Source organism: Symphalangus syndactylus, chromosome 8 (genome assembly GCF_028878055.3).
Source record: "Symphalangus syndactylus isolate Jambi chromosome 8, NHGRI_mSymSyn1-v2.1_pri, whole genome shotgun sequence".
Classification (NCBI taxonomy): Eukaryota; Metazoa; Chordata; class Mammalia; order Primates; family Hylobatidae; genus Symphalangus; species Symphalangus syndactylus.
This window is the reverse complement of record NC_072430.2, coordinates 65,050,933-65,071,379: the sequence shown is the minus strand read 5'-3', so window position 1 is coordinate 65,071,379 and position 20,447 is coordinate 65,050,933. Positions and strand designations below refer to the sequence as shown.

Below are 20,447 nucleotides of genomic sequence, written 5' to 3'. Positions count from 1 at the left end.
CAGCTAAGCAGCATCTGTTTTGCAGAATCCTCCCATAGTTCCAGGTTAGCATTGGCCACAAGAGAAATATTGCATGAGATCTGGGAGGCAGCAGCCAAGCAGCAGCCATGGTTTTTATGCTGTGAAGGACAACACAAGGCATGAGGAACATTGGCAGTTCTCACACATTGTCGCTGACCTGCTGCCTCACTTGCTGGCATGGGGCAGCAGCAAGACTCACAGTTCCCCCTCTCCCACCAGATCTCCTCCTATGGCTTCTTCAAGTCCTAAGCCAAGTGCATCTGTAGCTTGGTAAAGGGTGCCAGCATGTTTTGCAGGACACCTGTATTATTGGGGCTGGAGGTAGTGAGAGACACATGCAGATCTGGTCTGTCCTAAAGGACTTCAGTCATTCATGAATTCCAGTTTGCTCTCACAGATTCCAGTCTGTTCTTGCTATCATCCACATCCAACTTTCTATCCTGACTGCAATCCTGACTGACCTATAGTGACTTCAGACTCAACACTAGAACCAAAGACAACAAACAGCCATGCCAGGACTCCTCCACCAGGTCTCACATCCTGCAAGGTCTAGGGCAGCACTGTCCAGTAGAACTTTCTGTGATGATGGAAGTGTTTTATACCTAAGCTGCTCAATATGATACCCACAAGTCACACGTGACTATTGAGCATTTGAAATGTACCCAGTGCCGCAGAGGAGCTAAGTTGTTACTCTTATTTAATGTTAATTAATTTAAATTTAAATAGCCAGATGTGGCTAATGGCTACAGTATTGGTCAAGGCAGGCCTAGTGCCTAATAATAAATTCCATGTTTTTTTAATCACTCGTAGTGGCTCTGTTTCTCTGGTTCAATCCTGACTGACACAGGCAGCAGCTGCTAGCTACATGGGGAGAGCATGCAGACACAAAGCCAGCATTACTAGGAATCACAGGGCTAGAGGAAGAAGCAGCCTGGCTCCTGGAAGTTCAACCAGGCTACAACCTTTGAACTTCTTAGTGAGAAAAAAAATAGACCCCCACTGGGCAGTGAACTATCACTGTGTACTTCCAATAAATCTTGTCTCTTTTCTTGGTGGCTTCTGCTTCCTGCTGTGAAGTGTAGACCTTGTCTTCAATACCACAGGACACAGATAGTGTTCTTAGGACTCAATTTGAAAAAAAAAATGTATTTATGCACGCATAGGAATCACAAAATATAAATTTAAACTCGTCTTTTGAATGAGGAAAGTAACATCAATAGAACTATGAACAAGAATTAATGTTAGCTTTCTGCCCAAGCAATTCTCCTTTCCTTCATATTTATCTTTGCTTTCTCTTGAAGAATGACCTAGAGGAAGTAACCCACCTTCCATAGTCCTTTGAATTCATGGATACATAAATGAACACTATGAACTTTAGACTTTAAGAAGTGTGTATTAGTCAGAGTTTGCCAGAGAAACAGAGCCAGTAGGACGCATATATATAAAGATATTTATTATAAGGTATCAACTCATGCAATTGTAGAGGCTGAGAAGTCCCACAATCTGTCATGTACAAGCTGGAGACCCAGTAAAGCTGGTGACAAAGTTTGAAGGTCTGAGAGCTGAAGAGCCAGTGGTGTAGATTCCAGTCCTGGTCTGAACGCCTGACAACCACAAGTGCCAATGGCAGGAGATCAATGTCCCCACTCATGCAGTGAGGCAGAGAGCGAATTTCACCTTCCCCCACTTTTTTAGTCTATTCAAGCCCTAATGGATTGCATGAAGCTCACCAACACTGAGGAGGGCATGTGCTTTACTCAGTCCATCAACTCAAACACTAATCTCCTCCAGAAACACTTTCACAGACATACCCCGCCATCATGTTTAACCAGCTACCTGGGCATCCCATGGCCTAGTCAAGTCGACACATAAAATTAACCATCACATAGTGTTCCCCACATACAATGTCCCCACAAACAGGAACTAAACAATTAGCAAAGCTCTATGGCACAATTCTAGAATTGAGGGTGTTAATCTGTTTTCTGTTAAGAAACTCTAGGCTCTATGTAAACTGAAACTGTATCAAGATGCTGACACTAAAATTAGAAATGGGAAGAAGTAGCTTTTACACCACAAAATTAATTGGGGGTAACTGACAAGCAAGATTAGACTTGCGCTTAAAGGAAGAAATGTGATGGTCCAGTTGCTACATAGTGACAGCAAACTTATCAACTCTCCTACTCAGCAATCTAGCAACATGGAACATAGCAGAACTGCTAAACCAAACACACACACACACACACACACACACACACACGTATGTATTCTGTCCAAATGCTGGAAGCAATTAAAAGGAGTAATTTGAACAAGTACTACTGAGCAGCACAGTAATTAATAGGATACTGGCCTCCCAAGATTTATAGGGCCCACTCTAGTCTTCCTCTTGTCACATACCTTACCACAGGTGAGACACCCTCAGGGAACTACTCACCCAGACCCCATTCCCCCTCCATTCTAGACCACCTTCCAGGTACCTGAGATCATGAAATTTCCTGCTCAAATGTTGGTCCCATAACTCGCTTCCAGGGCTTGATCAGGCATCTTCCCTAGGTCCATCCAATCAAGGGTCATTTGCATGTTTGAGGTGCATATTCCCAGGATCAAGGTGGCTTTGGGGAGAGAGCTTGGTTATCAAGAACTATACTGTCCACATACTGAACTATACTGTCCACATATTTCTGTGCAAGCCTCCTTGCGGTGCAAGACTGAGTCAGGGGTTAGGAAGATAAGGGGTCAGGGGCCTGGGGGAGGATATTCAAATGCACTCTTGCTCTGGTATTCATAAAAACCAGGGGCCGGCCTGCCACCAGGTACCCATCCAAAGAAAAGCTAGAGACAAACTTAGAGGAAAGGTTCAATAGTAGGTTTTTGTTGTGAGGGGCCTTATGAAAATTAAAAAGGTATAAAAATATTTGGAAAATAAGCACTGTGCAAATTCAGTGAATCTAAAATCCCTTATTTAATAGTAAAACTGCAGCGCAGAATTATGCTATAAATCAGACTCATAGTGTTTTCCTATTAAGAAATACTTCTGATTTAAGTTTGGTGTTTCCCCATTGCTTGGGGTGAGATAGGGGAAAGTTGGAGTAGGGGAATAGTCAGAGATAGATGGCAAAGATTGATGATAAGTTGTTACTGACCTGCAGAGTTTACAGCTTGAAAGAAAAACTGTAGGAGTTAAGATCCTCTTTCCTAGGAATCCATGCCATGAGAAGTTTAGGGATTGAGGTAGTGGCTGCTGACATGTGAAAACAGGCCTGTAAACTTTGCAAGCGATCCAGTAAACTATGCTTGTCCTAGTGGGACCCCCCACTCCACATTCCAATCCCCAGGCCAGAATCATCAAAGTCGGCAAAAAATATTCATGGAGAGTAAGCAGGCTGTAGCAAGATAGGCTCTTCAGCAGGCAATCTTTGCTTCCTCCCACGTTATGACTGTCTTTCTTGCCAGTTCCTTAGGCTCCCAGTTGACCTCCCTTCCCCAAGTGAATGTGACTTCTTGCAGAACACAATTACCTATGTTGTCTGCCAAACTGGATTTTGTTTTGTTTTGTGTTAAATATCAGCCCATTTTCACGACTCTGCAATTATGACAATATGTGGTAGGAAACCATTACTGTCAGCTCCAGTCTGAAACTGGCCACTTACCAATACACTTTGTCAGGAACAAGTCTTTCTGGATGGATACTACGTGGTTAACAGAACATGTAAAGATAAACGGCTAAACAAAACAACATTTTCTTACAAGGCTGAGCTTAAGGACAGAACAGTGATGTGCAATGGTTTTCAAGTTGTATCCACAAACACAATTCTGTACAAGAAACATTCCTTTTTTTTTTTTAACGGTTGCTTAAACAAGTGGTTATCCGTTATGCTGTTGACATAGGAAAAGGTGAAATGCTAGTAACCGAATCAAAGCGGCAGTGCAACAGGCCGCTCCGTGGTGCACATTGCGTGGTTTAGTTCCTTGGATGGACACACTTGCTTTACACTTCATCCCAATTTTTGTCCCAACCTCTTAGTGTATCTTCCTGGGAATGGTAAAAACAAAGCAAAACATTCTGGTCTTACTTCAAGCAGCCTTTGGACTGTTATTCCCTTGTTCCGCTCATTTCACGGGATTGGGTTCTCCTAACTTCATTGTTTGGTGAGTCGCTTTGCTTTGCTCGTTGCCCCGATCTTCTGTGCATTCTGCGCAGACCCCGTAAGTGCTCCTGCACTCCCTCCCAGCCCTCTGCTGGGGCTTAATGCTTCCCAGCCGGTCAGACTGCCGTGCGCCCGGAGTACCGGACCCCGAGGAAGCGAGAAACGCCGCTCCCGCCGGTCGCGGGCAGCTCCAGTACGCCAGCAATACGCGTGCGTCTGCCCGGTGCCGCGCCCAGCGGGTGCTCAGACTACTTTTCTCCAACCCCGCCGGCGCGCCCCAGGGACTTGGAACGCCCCCGCGAGTGTGACGCGTCCTGCCTCCCCAGCAGCTCGCGGACACTCGCACTTGCAAGGCCTGGCCAGCACTCTTGGGCACGCCCCCCGACGGTGCGGGGGCGGAGACGACGGCTCCCCTAGGCTCTGGCTCCCGGCCTTGGCCGGCTCGGGTAGGCGCGGGAGCCTTGAGCGCCGCTCGGATGCAGCAGCCGAGCCGCCACTCGGCGCGCGGCGGGAGACCCAGGGCAAGCCGCCGTCGGCGCGCTGGGTGCGGGAAGGGGGCTCTGGATTTCGGTCCCTCCCCTTTTTCCTCTGAGTCTCGGAACGCTCCGGCTCTCAGACCCTCTTCCTCCCAGGTAAAGGCCGGGAGAGGAGGGCGCATCTCTTTTCCAGGCACCCCACCATGGGCAATGCCTCCAATGACTCCCGGTCTGAGGACTGCGAGACGCGACAGTGGCTTCCCCCGGGCGAAAGCCCAGCCATCAGCTCCGTCATGTTCTCGGCCGGCGTGCTGGGGAACCTCATAGCACTGGCGCTGCTGGCGCGCCGCTGGCGGGGAGACGCGGGGTGCAGCGCCGGCCGCAGGAGCTCCCTCTCCTTGTTCCACGTGCTGGTGACCGAGCTGGTGTTCACCGACCTGCTCGGGACCTGCCTCATCAGCCCCGTGGTACTGGCTTCGTACGCGCAGAACCAGACCCTGGTGGCACTGGCGCCCGAGAGCCGCGCGTGCACCTACTTCGCTTTCGCCATGACCTTCTTCAGCCTGGCCACGATGCTCATGCTCTTCGCCATGGCCCTGGAGCGCTACCTCTCGATCGGGCACCCCTACTTCTACCAGCGCCGCGTCTCGCGCTCCGGGGGCCTGGCCGTGCTGCCTGTCATCTATGCTGTCTCCCTGCTCTTCTGCTCGCTGCCGCTGCTGGACTACGGGCAGTACGTCCAGTACTGCCCCGGGACCTGGTGCTTCATCCGGCACGGGCGGACCGCTTACCTGCAGCTGTACGCCACCCTGCTGCTGCTTCTCATCGTCGCAGTGCTCGCCTGCAACTTCAGTGTCATACTCAACCTCATCCGCATGCACCGCCGAAGCCGGAGAAACCGCTGCGGACCTTCCCTGGGCAGTGGCCGGGGCGGCCCCGGGGCCCGCAGGAGAGGGGAAAGGGTGTCCATGGCGGAGGAGACGGACCACCTCATTCTCTTGGCTATCATGACCATCACCTTCGCCGTCTGCTCCTTGCCTTTCACGGTAAGTCACTCCCTACGTTTCCACAGCCCAGCTCTGCTCAGCCTTCTCATGCTCTCCCCTGACGCCTCCACCCTTTCCACCACCCTACAAACTTTTTGCAACTTGTAAAAATATGTCCTAATTTGTAAAGATCTGTAGCCTTCCCCACTCGCTTCCCCTCCTCTTTAGCCCACTTCCTTCCTCCCTCAATCCTGGCTTATGGGCGTTGCTAGGCTAGAGTTTCTTATACAGTAATACAGACCGGCTGAAAGTGAGTCCTGGGCCTCAGCTAAGCCGGCCAATCTCCTCATCCTAGCCCTATGCAGTGCCCCTTTCTCGCTGTTGCCTATCTTGGCTTAGTAATTGAGAAAGAGACAGCCCCGTCCACCTTAGGATGGCTGTCACTGTTCCAGCCTGACGACCTGGAGCTGCAGTTTGCTGCCCTGTACCTCTCATCCACTGGTGCTAGTTCTCCATGCTTGCTTTCTTTTCCTGCCAGGGCAAAATGTAGTACTCAACCCATAGCATTCCAGCTGCCATTGAAAATGGTCCCAGATGAGAAGGGTCCCTGATGCAGAAGTTTAGAGCATTTGTTATTTGTCCTAAAAGTCCAACAAACATCTAGTTTATAGGTTTCCCAATTTATATATTTGAATGTAACTCTTTGTGGCCATGAAAGTTTATAAAACAATAATGATAACTAGAGGAAATACTTGGAGGAACACCTTGCTAAGCATTTGTAATATCTTACAAAACACCCTCTTAATGTCACTGTCAGAAATACACACGGGTGTCCTTCAGCTTACAGTTATGCACTTGATGAGCACAAAGCCACATGCAGGAATAGCTGGTCCCATCTCAGGAAGGGAAGAGTGGGGCTACCTGGGGAACTGAAGGACAAGAGACCAAGTCCTGGCATCGTGCTGCCTTGATTTGGGGCAACTTTAGCAGTTATTTGATGCTAACTGCTAAATGATAGGAGGCTGTGAGTTCAAGTCTCCTGAAGTGTAACCTTTTAGCTGAGCCTGGACTATGTCTGAGAATGTGCTGGCCTCTTACAGGGGCTAGGAATTGGGAGTTGTGGCAACTCCACTTCCTAATCTTCAGAAGAGCAAGACTGATGCTGCAGCATCAAAGCAGTTAATAGTGACTTCCACCTGCCACAATCTTGAAGAAAAGAAAATAGATGGGCAGTGCCTACTATTAACAGGTCTGACCTGTAAAAGCTGGAGGAGAAGTAACTTTATCCTATCTCCTGCCTCCATTACTGCTTCTTATATCTTCATGTGCTCATCCTCAGGGATGGGAAGGGACACAGGGTCCCAAGGGTCTGAATATGATTCTCTCCTCCCCAGCCGAGTTAACTCCCTTTCTTAGCTATGTTCTCTTCTCCCTGGTCCCCACTGTCCTCACCCTTCTACCCCATCCTCTGTCAGGGCAGAAACTGTTCTGAATTGGTTACACTTTGAGGGAATGAGATGGAATATTCAAAGACGCCCTCTTATAAAATGAAGTCGGACTGTGGGAGGCTGCATCTCCCATACCACTCTGAGCAGGGGAGTTTATGCAACAGAAACGCTGTGATGTAGAAACCCACATGGCTTATATGCTTTTGATTTATTTTACTAGTAGGAGCTTTTGATTATGTTAGGAGCTAAATCAGCTTTTGAAGGTCAGCACTAGGATGCAGAACATATATCTATGGAAGAGAGCATTTCAAGTTCCACTAAACAGCTTTGCATTCAGCTTGGGGATCAGAAACTATTCCTGAAAGACTATCTTAGGATGGTGGGAATTAAGATAATCAGTTCTTAGGGTTTTATCTGTCATTTGTGAGTATATTTATAAAAATATCCCCCACTATCAGGTACTTAAATAGCCTGGGAATGGGTTTGGGGTGATAACACACTTGTGAAAATGATTTTTAGTCTCTTTCCTACACGAGCAAGAGGAAAAAGTTCTCCTCTTTGACCATGACTGACCCATTGCATAAACTGTATTTTTTTTTAAATAAAGGTAGTGGTTTCCAACCGGTTGCCCTGTTTTCATATAAATTGGCCTTTTACCATGAGAACTCCATCGTTGCCATATATTTTTGTAAATTCAAATATATGTGTGTGGCTATAGATAGAGATATAGATACAGAAATTGTTTTCCCCCCCTCAGTTAATATTAGGCCAAGGGCTGCTCCAGAGTTGCCAGATAGAAGGGGCTTAGCGACAGAAATCTGGCTAAAAGGTGTTCAGGGAGTAGGAGCTTTGCTTTGAAGCTGTGTTTTTATTTCAATTTCCTGTTTATGGCTTAGGGGGGCCAGATGGAGACTATGAAGGGGCTTTAGCTCCCCCAAGCCACCTCTAAGCATTGACACTATCAGCAAATTACTTTTGCTTCTGCATATATTCATGGCAAAGATTCCCAAAGAGCCGGAGAAAATTCTAGTGTGAACATAATCAGAAAGCCAGCCTCCCTGACTTCCGTTCTTGGAACTACCATGACACCATATTCAGATGAACTATACACAAAATGGAAATTTGAAGCATCGTCACCTCTTAATAAGAAAATTTATATTGACCACTGATGGATCTTATTTTGTCAATAGATTATTGGGAATAATTGCTAGTATCTTTCACTTACATAGCACTTTAAGCTTTATGAAATGCTGTATTATCTTGATTTAAGTTATTTCTTGAAGGGCTTAGCTGAAAAAGCAAGCTCATGGCTACTGTTTGGTTCATATATTCTGCTGTTCAGAATCCTCGGCATGTGCCTCCAGGGGAGGTTGCTTTTTCCTCCAAGTCCTTTTATTCTACTTGGCCCACACTAAAATTGTGGTCAGAAGTGGCCTATACCAATCTCCCACCTGAAGCAGGAATCATTTCCACATGTCCTAACAGGGGGCTCTAGAAACAAAGGTTTATGGTTGCCTTCAGAAATGTTTCTGTTTCTCTAACGGAGTGCACATGATCTGATAGAAATACAGTGTGAACCACAAATGCAAGCCACAAACGGAATTTTAAATGTTCTAGTAGTCACATAACAAAAAGTAAAAAGAAACATAGAAAATTAATTGAATTACATATTTTATTTAACCCAATGTATCTAAAATATTATCAATTCAAAATATTAGTTATGTAAAATAATTATTAGTAAGCTATTCCAAGTAAGTTTCTTCCTTGTATCCCAGAAAATAGTAGCAATCTACTCTATCTCTTCCCACTCCTTCCTCAGGATAACAAGCTGCTTTCTATGTCCCTCAAAAGTGGACCAAAGCACTGGCAACAAGGAGGACAGCTGTACCCAGTGGGACACCAGTCTATTCCATAGCACTCCAGTAGTGGACAGAGGAGGGAAATGGGGGAATTCAGAAACCTAGAACTACTAATGCCAGGCATTGTCCCAAGGTTTGGGCAGGTTGGAATTACTGCTTCCTCCAAAGATGCCAGTCTAGGGCTTCCAAAATTTTGGAAGTAAAACTGTAGTTTTTTTTAAAGGCCCAGTCCCTTCAAGTGAAGTCCAATTCAACCTCATATGTCATTATTATCAACCACAAAATAAGACTTTTGAATGCTAACTTTTGCATTAACCCATTATCTTCACAACACCATAGGAAATAGTATGATGATTTCTATTGTACAGACGAGGCAAATGACTCACCCTGTGTCTCACAGCTAATGGGTGGTAGAACTGGGACTCAAAGCTAGGCAGCTTAAGCACTGAGCCAATTAACCTAACCACAACACTATCCAAGCGAAAGTACTCATTTCAGGGGTAACAGATGAGAAGATTAAGATTTCATAAAAGAGGTGTGAGAATGTTATAAATATCTGGACCACTTTGCCTCTTAATTCCCAACTAGTTAGCTTTAAAAATAAAGTGGCAAAGACCTTTCTCTTCATGTCAGCTCAAGGGAGCTGAGCCAGGGCCAACTATGTGGTTCCCTTTCTTTTCTCCACAGACCTATGAAATAAAAGACTGAGACCCAGATTCTAGGAGATTGGCTAATGTAAATGCTGGTCTAAATTAAGAAATAATCAGATTATCCCTCACATAAAATATTTCATCAGAACAAATAAAACATCTCTTAAGTGATCAAAAACCATGTGGTGTTTGGGAAATGACATTATTTTGGCTGCCCAATATGAAATTCTGCATGGAACCAACAACATATTCCAAACTGTTTATTCACTAAAGGGATATTGTATAAATTAGTAAATTCCTCCTTATGTTAATCAGCTCTGCCATCATTTTACAGAGATAAATAGAAACTTTCTTCCTGAAATGGAACAGAACACAGGAAATATATGAGACCTCTATTCTTGCCTCAGATACTGTTTGTGTCTTCATATCGAACTCATATCAAGCCCCTTTCTCGCCACTTTTCTAATTGTGGATAGCTTCTGGCCATTTTAAACTGTTTTCCACATGCCATGAGGATAAAGTGCTTATGCATTTTTATTCAGTTCTAAAATTTCAAGAGTAAACCATTGACTCATACTAAAAAGTTCTCCGTTTTTAGAAATTCTTTAGGGTTATAACTTCTAGGTAAATCTGATTAGTGGAAATCTGATCTTGGCAATACAAAACAGTCTCCAGTGAACAGTACTAGAGTTTCCTGTTCACTCCCTCGTACTCATTATGTAAAATATAACATGAATGAGGGTTGAAAAGCTGATATGACATTGGTAGATTATACACATGCAAAATATAACAATTCTGGTAGGAATGAAAAAGAACTCCAGACATCTCTATGTATAACCACAATGAACTTTGCCTGGTGATAGTTTAAGTTAATGTCCATAAACAACTGGAAGGCCCTTTATCATTTAAGCATCATTAACCATGTGTTTGGGGATCAATGAGACAGTTTTAATACACATGATCTTTTAAGAGAAAGTTCCTCTATATGAGTGTTTTCACTTGACGTCTTTTCTCCTTTGCCATTTGATATTATGAATGCTGATTTGAATAAAGACACAATTACACTGGTTTTAAAAATGTAAACAGAAAGAACCTTAGTTCTTTTCCCAAAAGAGAATTTGTGCATTATGTCCACACCTTTGGTCAAGTGGGTCCTCACTGCTATCTCAGATGGTTTAGACCAGGTCCTCAGCTTGAAGAGAAACACCTTCTGGAGATGGTCTATTTCTTCTTTGGCATTTCAAAAACCAATCACAGTATTAAGTTTAAAAAAAGAATAGAAATGGTGAGACCGTGTTTCAGGACGGCAATCAACAGGTCTCTTTCCAGCTAGAGGCTTAAGACCCAGTTCATCTGCAACTCAGTCTGCTCAGTTGGCTTCTCCTGTCCTGTTTGGAAGTTTCTGACCCTCTACTCCCTGTCCTTACCTTGAGCTCAAGTCCATTGTACCTCAGTTTATATTATCAAGGTGTACCAAGCTCCATTTTTCTGAGAATATTTTGCTGCCTAAAACTGCCCCTAACAGAAAACTAAACCTAAGAACTTTGCAGCTGGTACATATATGTGATAGAAAGGGCCAGGGATTGGATAAGCACATTTAGAAAAGGCTGAAAGTTCCTCTAGAGCAGGGTCCATAACCTGTGCTGCATGGAAAGTGCATGGATTTTCTGCCTGAAATCATTTGCAAAAACGTTTATATGAGTTTATGTTTATATGTTTGTATGAGTTGTGGGTAGATGGTTCATAGTGTCCATCAGTTTGTCAAAGAGTTAAGAGCCACCATCTTGGAATAAATAGGCCCAGAGGTCTAAACCTTAGCATTTGCTCTTTTTTGTTTCCAGTTCTGAGAAGCACAAGACAAAGGACACTAGTCCTGGAGCCTCATGGATCCAGTTTTTCCTACTGAAGGAAAATAGGCTTCTGTTTCCCTCTACCACAAAGCACCTGTGATTCAGGCAAAGGAATTTCTTTAAAGCATCATATACCTGAAAAATAATCTCCCCCCAAAACGTTTTTTGTTTAAAGAATGAATTAGGCAAAGTCTATAGTCAGGACACCTTAGTGTCTTTCAGAAGGCAGGTAAACATGTAACAATCTATGCTTGCAATTTAGCTGTGGAAAAGTGTGGAGGAAAAACAAGTCCCAGAGAAAGCTAAGTAGCTACTTAGAAATAGCCACGGTTTTTCAGTCCATAAACAGGAACCATGATATCCATAAACTTTTGTGACATCTTTGAAGAGAAATCTCCTCCAAACCCATAATGTGGTCAGACATTTGTGAATTTCATACTAAGCTTTACATTACAGGCTTTTTATATAGATGACAGCAGAGTGTGTAGTGGCTAAAAGCCAAGTTTGGTGTCCCATGGATTCAGTTTGACTCCACATTTTTTCTGCTTACCCAGACTATAATTCTATGCAAAGTAACTGATCTTCTAAACCTTCATTTCCTTCTAACATGGGAATAATAATACTTTGTAGGTTTATGTAAATATTAAACATAATATGCCTTATAAATTGCTTGGCACCATGCCTAACACATAGTAGGTGTTTAATAAATGTTAGCTGCTATCTCTAGGGGATTCCATTTCCAAGGGAAAATCAGATTGTATATTAATGATCAGGAAATGAATTCTGAAAGCCCAAAGTCATTTGTTTGATTGACCTAAGTGGGCCTTTTGTTTTTAAGTGTGATAAATGAATAATTTTAAAGTATTCCAGGTTTTAGATAAGGTTCTAAAGGGATGTCTCACACCCTGGCTGCACATTAAAATTACTTGGAGGACTTTGCAAACCTTGATACCCATGGCTCAGCCTAGACTAATTAAGTCGGAGTCTCTGGGTATCGGGGGAACCCACCCCCAATATTTCAACTTAGGTTCTTTCTATTTTCCGTAAGTGTTGACCAGCTGAGAAATAAAGAGAAAGAGTATGAAGAGAGGAATTATACAACTGGGCTGCTGGGGGTGACATCACATATCTGTAGGACCGCGATGCCCACCTGAGCTGCAAGATCAGCAAGTTTTTATTAAGGATTTCAAAAGGGGAGGGGGTGCAAGCAGGGAGTAGGTCATAAAGATCACATGCTTCAAAGGGGAAAAAGGAGAACAAAGATTACATGCTTCTGAGGAAACAGGACAAAGGCAAAATCAGAAACTCCTGATAAGGGTCCAACAAAGATCACAAGGCAAAGGGCAAAAGCAAAGATCACAAGACAAAGGGCAAAAGCAGAATTACTGATAAGGGTCTATGTTCAGCAGTGCACATATTGTCTTGATAAACATCTTAAACAACAGAAAACAGGGTTCGAGAGCAGAGAACCAGTCTGACCTCAAATTTACCAGGGTGGGTTTTTTTCCCCACCCTAATAAGCCTGAGGGTACTGCAGGAGACCAGGGCGTATTTCAGTCCTTATCTCAATTGCATAAGACAGACACTCCCAGAGCGGCTGTTTATAGACCTCCCCCCAGGAATGCATTCCTTCTCCAGGGTATTAATTATTAATATTCTTTGCTAGGAAAAGAATTTAACAATATCTTCCCTACATGCACGTCAGTTTTTATAGGCTCTCTGCAAGAAGAAAAATATGGCTCTATTTTGCCCAACCCCACAGCCAGTCAGACCTTATGGTTTTCTTCCCTTGTTCCCTGAAAATCACTGTTATTCTGTTCTTTTTCAAGGTGCACTGATTTCATATTGTTCAAACACATATGTTTTACAATCAATTTGTACAGTTAACACAAATATCATAGTAGTCCTGAGGTGACATACATCCTCATCTTACGAAGATAACAGGATTAAGAGATTAAAGTAAGACAGGCATAAGAAATTATAAGAGTATTATTTGGGAACTGAAAAATGTCCATGAAATCTTCACAATTTATGTTCCTCTGCCATGGCTCCAGCCAGTCCCTCTGTTCGGGGTCCCTGACTTCCTTCAACATCTGGGGAAGGGAGAAACGTCTCAGAATATTTTTATGCATGTATGTGTGTATGTATTTATTTATTTTGAGACAGAGTCTCACTCTGTCACCCAGGCTGAAGTGCAGTGGTGTGATCTCAGCTCACTACAACCTCTGCCTCCTAGGTTCAAGCAATCCTTCCCCTCAGCCTTCCAAGTAGCTGGGTTTACAGGTGCCCACCAACGCACCTGGGTAATTTTTGTATTTTTTAGTAGATATGTAGTTTCACCATGTTGGCCAGGCTGGTCTCAAACTTCTCACCTCAGGTGACCTGCCTGCCTCGGCCTCCCAAAGTGCTAGGATTACAGGCGTGAGCCACAGCACCCAACCTATTTTCAAAGCTCCTCAGGTGATTTCAATGATCAGCCAAATAAAGCCCTCATTTGCTTTAAAATTCTGAACCCACTTTGTAATCGCATTAAAGATAGAAAAGTAGCTCAAAAGAATAGTACCTGGGCAGTGCCAAAATGAAGTTTTCTATGGGAGCCTGCTTCTATACATGACAATGCTAAAATAGCACTAATTCTCATCTGTGCCACTTTGTAAATGTCACAACAAGGCTCTACCTTCTTAACAAAGCCCTGTAGAGAGATCCTGCTCTGAGGAATTAAAATTCACTTGACTCGTTGGGATTAGCACTTGGTATTTTTCTCATAGCAAATATATTGGTAGTGCACACAAAAAGATGGATAACTTCTACCAACCTCTGAAACTGAATTGCCGAATATCACTGACATATTATTAATTAATTATCTTATATCCTTTGCGACATCCTTTAACTAAAAACTCAGGACTGGCCGGAGGGAGAGGAGAATGGACAGTTATTGTTTAATGGGTACAGGTTTCAATTTTGGATGATGAAAATAATTCTGGAGATGGTAGTGATGGTTGCTGTTCTTTCTTCTTTTACGTGGATGCAGTCAAGTGCATCCACAAGAAGAGACACAGGAGACATTCAGGAAAACACCGACATGGTGGACCACTCAGGGCCACATGAAAAAGCATCGGTTTCAGTCAGGAGGCAGAGGGGCAGGAGGGTCGGGAGGACCTGGGCCAAGCCTTTATTTGAGTTTCCACAAGAAAGGCAGAGCAGGGTAAACAGTTTAGGATTGGTTAGGTTGAATAATTTCAGCAGGCTCTAAGCTATAGGGGTGGTCCCTAGTTGCCTGGTACCTGGCATTGGAATGATAAAAGCCGAGGAATAAATATTTCCTCTGTAGAAGAGTTCTGGCCCTGGATAGGTTAGTCTGTATATCAAAGACATGCTCCCAGCCTAACTCTTTGCCATCTCTACAAATTAGCTAGCCCCGGAGGGGCAGTCTCTCCCAGCCAAGAAGAATTTAAGATGTCAAAACATAATATGCAGAAAAGTGAAAATATAAATAATATGATTGCACCACAATGTAAATGTATTTAATGTATAGCTGAAAATGGCAAAATGGTAAATTTTATGTTATATTTATTTCACCACAATTTTTTTAAATCCCAGTATCCATAAGATCAAAAATATAGTAATCTAGGCAAAAGACAAGAACCAAAAGGAAAAAATGGGGAGGTAGAAGACAAAACTTACATCAAGAATTTCGAGGGTCGCTGAAGTATGTCTCTTCTCCAAGTATAAAAAAAGGAACTGGCTGGGCGCAGTGGCTCACACCTGTAATCCCAGCACTTCGGGAGGCCAAGGCAGGCAGATCACTTGAGGTCAGGAGTTCAAGACCAGCCTGTCCAACATGGTGAAACCCTGTCTCTACTAAAAATACAAAAATTAGCCAGGCATGGTGGCGGGTGCCTGTAATCCCAGCTACTCAGGAGGATACGGCAGGAGAATCACTTGAACCCAGGAGGCAGAGGTTGCAGTGAGTGGAGATCACACCACTGCACTCTATCCTGGGTGACAGAGTGAGACTCCATCTCAAAAAAAAAAGCTGTCTTCTACAAAATATTGGTCACCTCCCAAAGTGCAAATTTTAAGCAATTCTCAAAATCACCCAGCATAGTAGATGAAAAGGAAAGGAAACAGTACAGAATTGCTTCATCCTCTACAACGAATTTTCACTTCTCATTATTCTGTCACGCTCTAAAGACATTCAGGAACTCTGATGTGGGTTATTCTCCCCTGAAAACCTGACTCATCTTAATGTGTGAAGCTGCAACACCAGAGGCTATGCCTTTTCTGCACTTCTCGGCTGGCCAATTCAGTGTGAATATGTTCTCTGGCTAAAGTAGATCATCAACTCAGCTGCAGGCCCTTTCTACAGGAGTGCTCAGTTATGCATCATGTGCACACGTGTGTGCATATGTAATCACTAACGTGTTTTAATCTGTAGACCTATGTGCATCATTATCCTGAATTTCTTACCTCCAAATCACTCTTTTAACACACTAGCCTGTATAGTTTTCATCCAAAATAGTTTAACTGACAAGAAAACTATTGCTCCATTGCACCTCCTCACCCAGCTTTCCTCTTCTCTCTATAATCTCGGAAACCCACCATGAATTCTTCTTTTTCCTTACACATCTGCCAAATCTTTTCTCCATTCCCTATGCCAAGATTCTCCGGCATAAACACCTATGGCTGCCAAACCTTCCTGCTCTTGTCCTAACATAAGCAAACTGAAGATGACTACCCTTTGCGCTCTCTGCAATTTGCTTTGTATATCCAGTTGCCAGATGCCTGCAGGGTAAGTACTTGGAGAAAGGAAACAAGCTGCTCCTTCTTCTGCAGAAGGGGAGTGAAGAAAAGAGGGGCTAGGTGTCTAAAGCCATTGGTAAGAAAGACCCTGGAGCCTTATAAAGCACTGGTTTTAAATGACTAGGTGTGATCTACCTTTGTTTTCCTCTTTTCTCTGAATTTTGTAGAAGTGTGATCTTTATCAAGATGCACTATTCCATTCCTTCCAACCTGCCCAAACATTTGTGTTGCTCCCTAAATATCTAAGAAATCGTGTGAGAGCTGGTAGAGCAGTTTGGTCCACATGTAAAGATGTGTCAGCTTTCCAGTGTTCAGGACATTGTTCTGAGGCCTTTGCTCTAATACAGGCCTGCATGTAGCACACAGTGAGCACTGCACTGACATCAGGAGCGTGGAATTTGCATCCTGATTTGGCCACTAACCAGCTCTGGGTACTTGAGCAAATTATCTAATTTTCTATACCCCAGTGTCTGCATTTGTAAAATGGAGACAATAACAATGAACACTGTGGAGCACTTAGGATGGGAGCACTGATCTAAGTAGCTTACACATATCACTTCCTGTCATCCTTTCAGCAGCTCTGTGAAGTGGGTATGTTATTATTATCACCCATTTTAAAGATGGCGAAACTGAGGCACAAAGGTTCATTATTAATATCGTGCCATCGGTCCCAAACTATATACAGAGCTAGGATTCAAACCCAGTCCAATGGCCAGAACTCATACTCCCACTGAGGGTGTTCCATTGCAGACCCTGTCTCACTGAATTGTGATCATTAGATTTAGTATTTGGAAGTGAATGTAACATGTTATTAGTTTTCCTGAAGTTCACTTCCCTATCTGTTAAAAAGAGACAATCTCTAAGTTTCAGAGTTTCTATAAGGAGTAGAGATAAAGCGGGGTTAGTACCCAGAACAATTCATGACACATATATTAGGTTATTGATACACTGGAGCTACTAATATTATCATTATTATTTATATTATTAAAAGAGTCTATTCTAGATGACAAGAGAAGTTTATTTCTCTCCACTCCCGATGACACCAGGACATTGTGCATGGTGTTAATTGCATTCCGCAGAAAACATGCTTTCACTGAGTTCAAGGGGAAAAAATACATTCATTGAGTTACAGTTTACATAAGGAAGAAAGGTAAGATTCCCACCCCCCACCTTTCATTCCCCACCACTACCACAGACAAAACATGGTTTTGCTTTTAAATCTCAGACATAACATAGGATCTAAGCCTGTCTACTGCTACGATGTAAAACTAACATCATTTTTCCCTTTTGCTTCTTACAGATTTTTGCATATATGAATGAAACCTCTTCCCGAAAGGAAAAGTGGGACCTCCAAGCTCTTAGGTTTTTATCAATTAATTCAATAATTGACCCTTGGGTCTTTGCCATCCTTAGGCCTCCTGTTCTGAGACTAATGCGTTCAGTCCTCTGTTGTCGGATTTCATTAAGAACACAAGATGCAACACAAACTTCCTGTTCTACACAGTCAGATGCCAGTAAACAGGCTGAACTTTGAGGTCAGTAGTTTAAAAGTTCTTAGTTATATAGCATCGGGAAGATCATTTTGAAATTGTTCCTTGGAGAAATGAAAACTGTGTGTAAACAAAATGAAGCTGCCCTAATAAAAAGGAGTATACAAACATTTAAGCTGTGGTCAAGGCTACAGACGTGCTGACAAGGCACTTCATGTAAAGTGTCAGAAGGAGCTACAAAACCTACCCTCAATGATCGTGGTACTTGGCCTTTGGAGGAACAATCGGCTGCATTGAAGATCCAGTTGCCTTTTGATTTAAGCTTTCCTGTTGAATGACAAAGTATGTGGTTTTGTAATTTGTTTGAAACCCCAAACAGTGACTGTATTTTCTAATTTAATCTTGCTACTACTGTTATAAACATATAGTGTACAGCCAGACCAGATTAAACTTCATACGTAATCTCTAGGAAGTCAATATGTGGAAGCAACCAAGCCTGCTCTCTTGTGATCACTTAGCGAACCCTTTATTTGAACAATGAAGTTGAAAATCATAGGCACCTTTTACTGTGATGTTTGTGTATGTGGGAATACTCTCATCACTACAGTATTACTCTCACGAGAGTGGACTCAGTCGGTTAACATCAGTTTTGTTTACTCATCCTCCAGGAACTGCAGGTCAAGTTGTCAGGTTATTTATTTTATAATGTCCATATGCTAATAGTGATCAAGAAGACTTTATGAATGGTTCTCTCAACAAGAAATAATAGAAATGTCTCAAGGCAGTTACTTCTCATTAATACTCTTTATCCTATTTCTGGGGGAGGATATACATGGCCATGTATGAAGCCAAATATTAGGCTTAAAAACTGAAAAATCTGGTTCATTCTTCAGATATACTAGAACCCTTTTAATGTTGATATTGGGGCCATGAGTAAAATAGACTTTATAAGATGACTGTGTTGTACCAAAATTCATCTGTCTATATTTTATTTAGGGAACATGCTTTGACTCATCTTATATGGGAAACCATGTAGCAGTGAGTCATATCTTAATATATTTCTAAATGTTTGGCATGTAAATGTAAACTCAGCATCAAAATATTTCAGTGAATTTACACTGTTTAATCATAGTTACTGTGTAAACTCATCTGAAATGTTACAAAAATAAACTATAAAACAAAAATTTGAAAATGGAATAGTATTTTATGAACTCCCTCAAATAACATTTTGCGATTCATATAAACGTGGTATCTTTTAAATGAGATCAAAGTGGGAAAAATTATATTTAATTTGGCAGATTCGTAAAGTGTGGTTGCCAGGTTTTAAAGTGCGGTTGCAAATTAGAGTTTAAAATATTCATTATAATACTTGGTATTAGAAGATATTTTCCTCCTCCAGTTTTTACCCTTCCAGTATGATCTTTAAAATAGTAGAACCATCTTATTTTTTGCATAGTGTTATTATTGGATAGCCACTCCTTAAAAAAAAAAGAGAGAGAGAGATGCTTGTTTTCTCCAAAGTCTCATTGAGTTGTTTATCCAAAACTATTTCCTTTAAGCAGTTATCAAACTAGCTGATCACTCAGAATGATTTCAAACCAATCTAGGCATCAGTGTATTTTGATACAAACAATCTACGTCAAATCAGCTCTTAAGAAGAATAAATAAGTGGTTTGCTTTTCTACCAATTTAAACAAGCCAAGCAAAATTTAACTTAACTAAAATCTAGACATGTAAATAAATCTTCCCTGTCCACCAGGCATTCTAAAGTTAAGTAATTATTCTAAATGGGACTAATTAGGCCCATGGGTAATTCCTAAACATAAAATTCTGAAGTTGCTTTGAACTAGAAGATTAATTCCTTTTATCAGATGACTTGTTTTTCTCCAGATGAAAATGTCAACTACAATTTTTCACCCCACCTTACCACCCCCCTAAAATCCCAGAATAATGCCTGAGAACTGAAAACAAAAACACAAAATTGGACATAATATCACTAGCAGGAACAAAATGATTCGCTCTGGAGCCCAAAGTATAAGAATTTAAGCCACTTATTTAAGCACTGGTATATTTCTAGAACTTTGTTTCCTCATGTACTCCTGTTCCATGTACTGTGCTGAATGACTAAATCCTGGTATTTCATTTACACCAATATATATATAGAAGGAGTTGAAAGTAAAAGTCCTCTGTAATAGTCATTACCTCCTATTAATGGCAATTTAAAGGTAACTTAGAAAAAAATTACTAAAATTATATATGTAAATATTCCCTTTCTAAAAATCCTATCACATCAGACATACCTGTTTAAGTTACTGATTCATTATCAAGTTAAATAAAAGAACAGAATTTACTTAGCCTGATATATTAAAGAATTGAATTGTGATAAAAGAAGATCTAGACTTTATTCTTTGCCCCTAGTAGTCAGAATGAAAAGGGAGAAAGAAACCATAGTCGGGATTCCCTGCAGCATGCCAGCCCTAAGTTTAGGTGTTTGGATATGGGATGCACCAAGCTCTCTGCTCTGAGCTGAGTTGTTCCTAAATGGTTCAGTGTGGCCCTGGTCATCTTTTCCAAGAAAGAACTGAAAAATTCTGGTGTTAAACTGTGGCTTTGAATCTCCAAAAATCTGATCGGGATCTGAGTTTGCTTAGAAGGTATAAGATAACTCTAGAAGACCTGCATCACAAAGTGGGTTGGAGCCATGACAACCCAGAGCGAG

General features: G+C 42.3%; 1 protein-coding gene across 1 annotated transcript; it reads left to right on the top strand.

Annotated features, from left to right (window-relative positions):
- The first annotated feature begins 3,867 nt into the window (after positions 1 to 3,867).
- On the top strand, positions 3,868 to 20,116 carry PTGER2 (prostaglandin E receptor 2). Its single transcript, XM_055289363.2, has 2 exons — positions 3,868 to 5,688; positions 17,539 to 20,116. Exons 1-2 carry the CDS (start codon positions 4,846 to 4,848, stop codon positions 17,770 to 17,772), a joined length of 1,077 nt encoding a protein of 358 aa, XP_055145338.1. The 5' UTR covers positions 3,868 to 4,845; the 3' UTR covers positions 17,773 to 20,116.
- The last annotated feature ends 331 nt before the right edge of the window (positions 20,117 to 20,447 follow it).

Coding starts and splice junctions, on each gene's coding strand:
- PTGER2 (XM_055289363.2), top strand. CDS start 4,846: ATGGGCAATGCCTCCAATGACTCCCGGTCTGAGGACTGCGAGACGCGA. Junction 5,689..17,538: donor TCTGCTCCTTGCCTTTCACG/GTAAGTCACTCC, acceptor TGCTTCTTACAG/ATTTTTGCATATATGAATGA.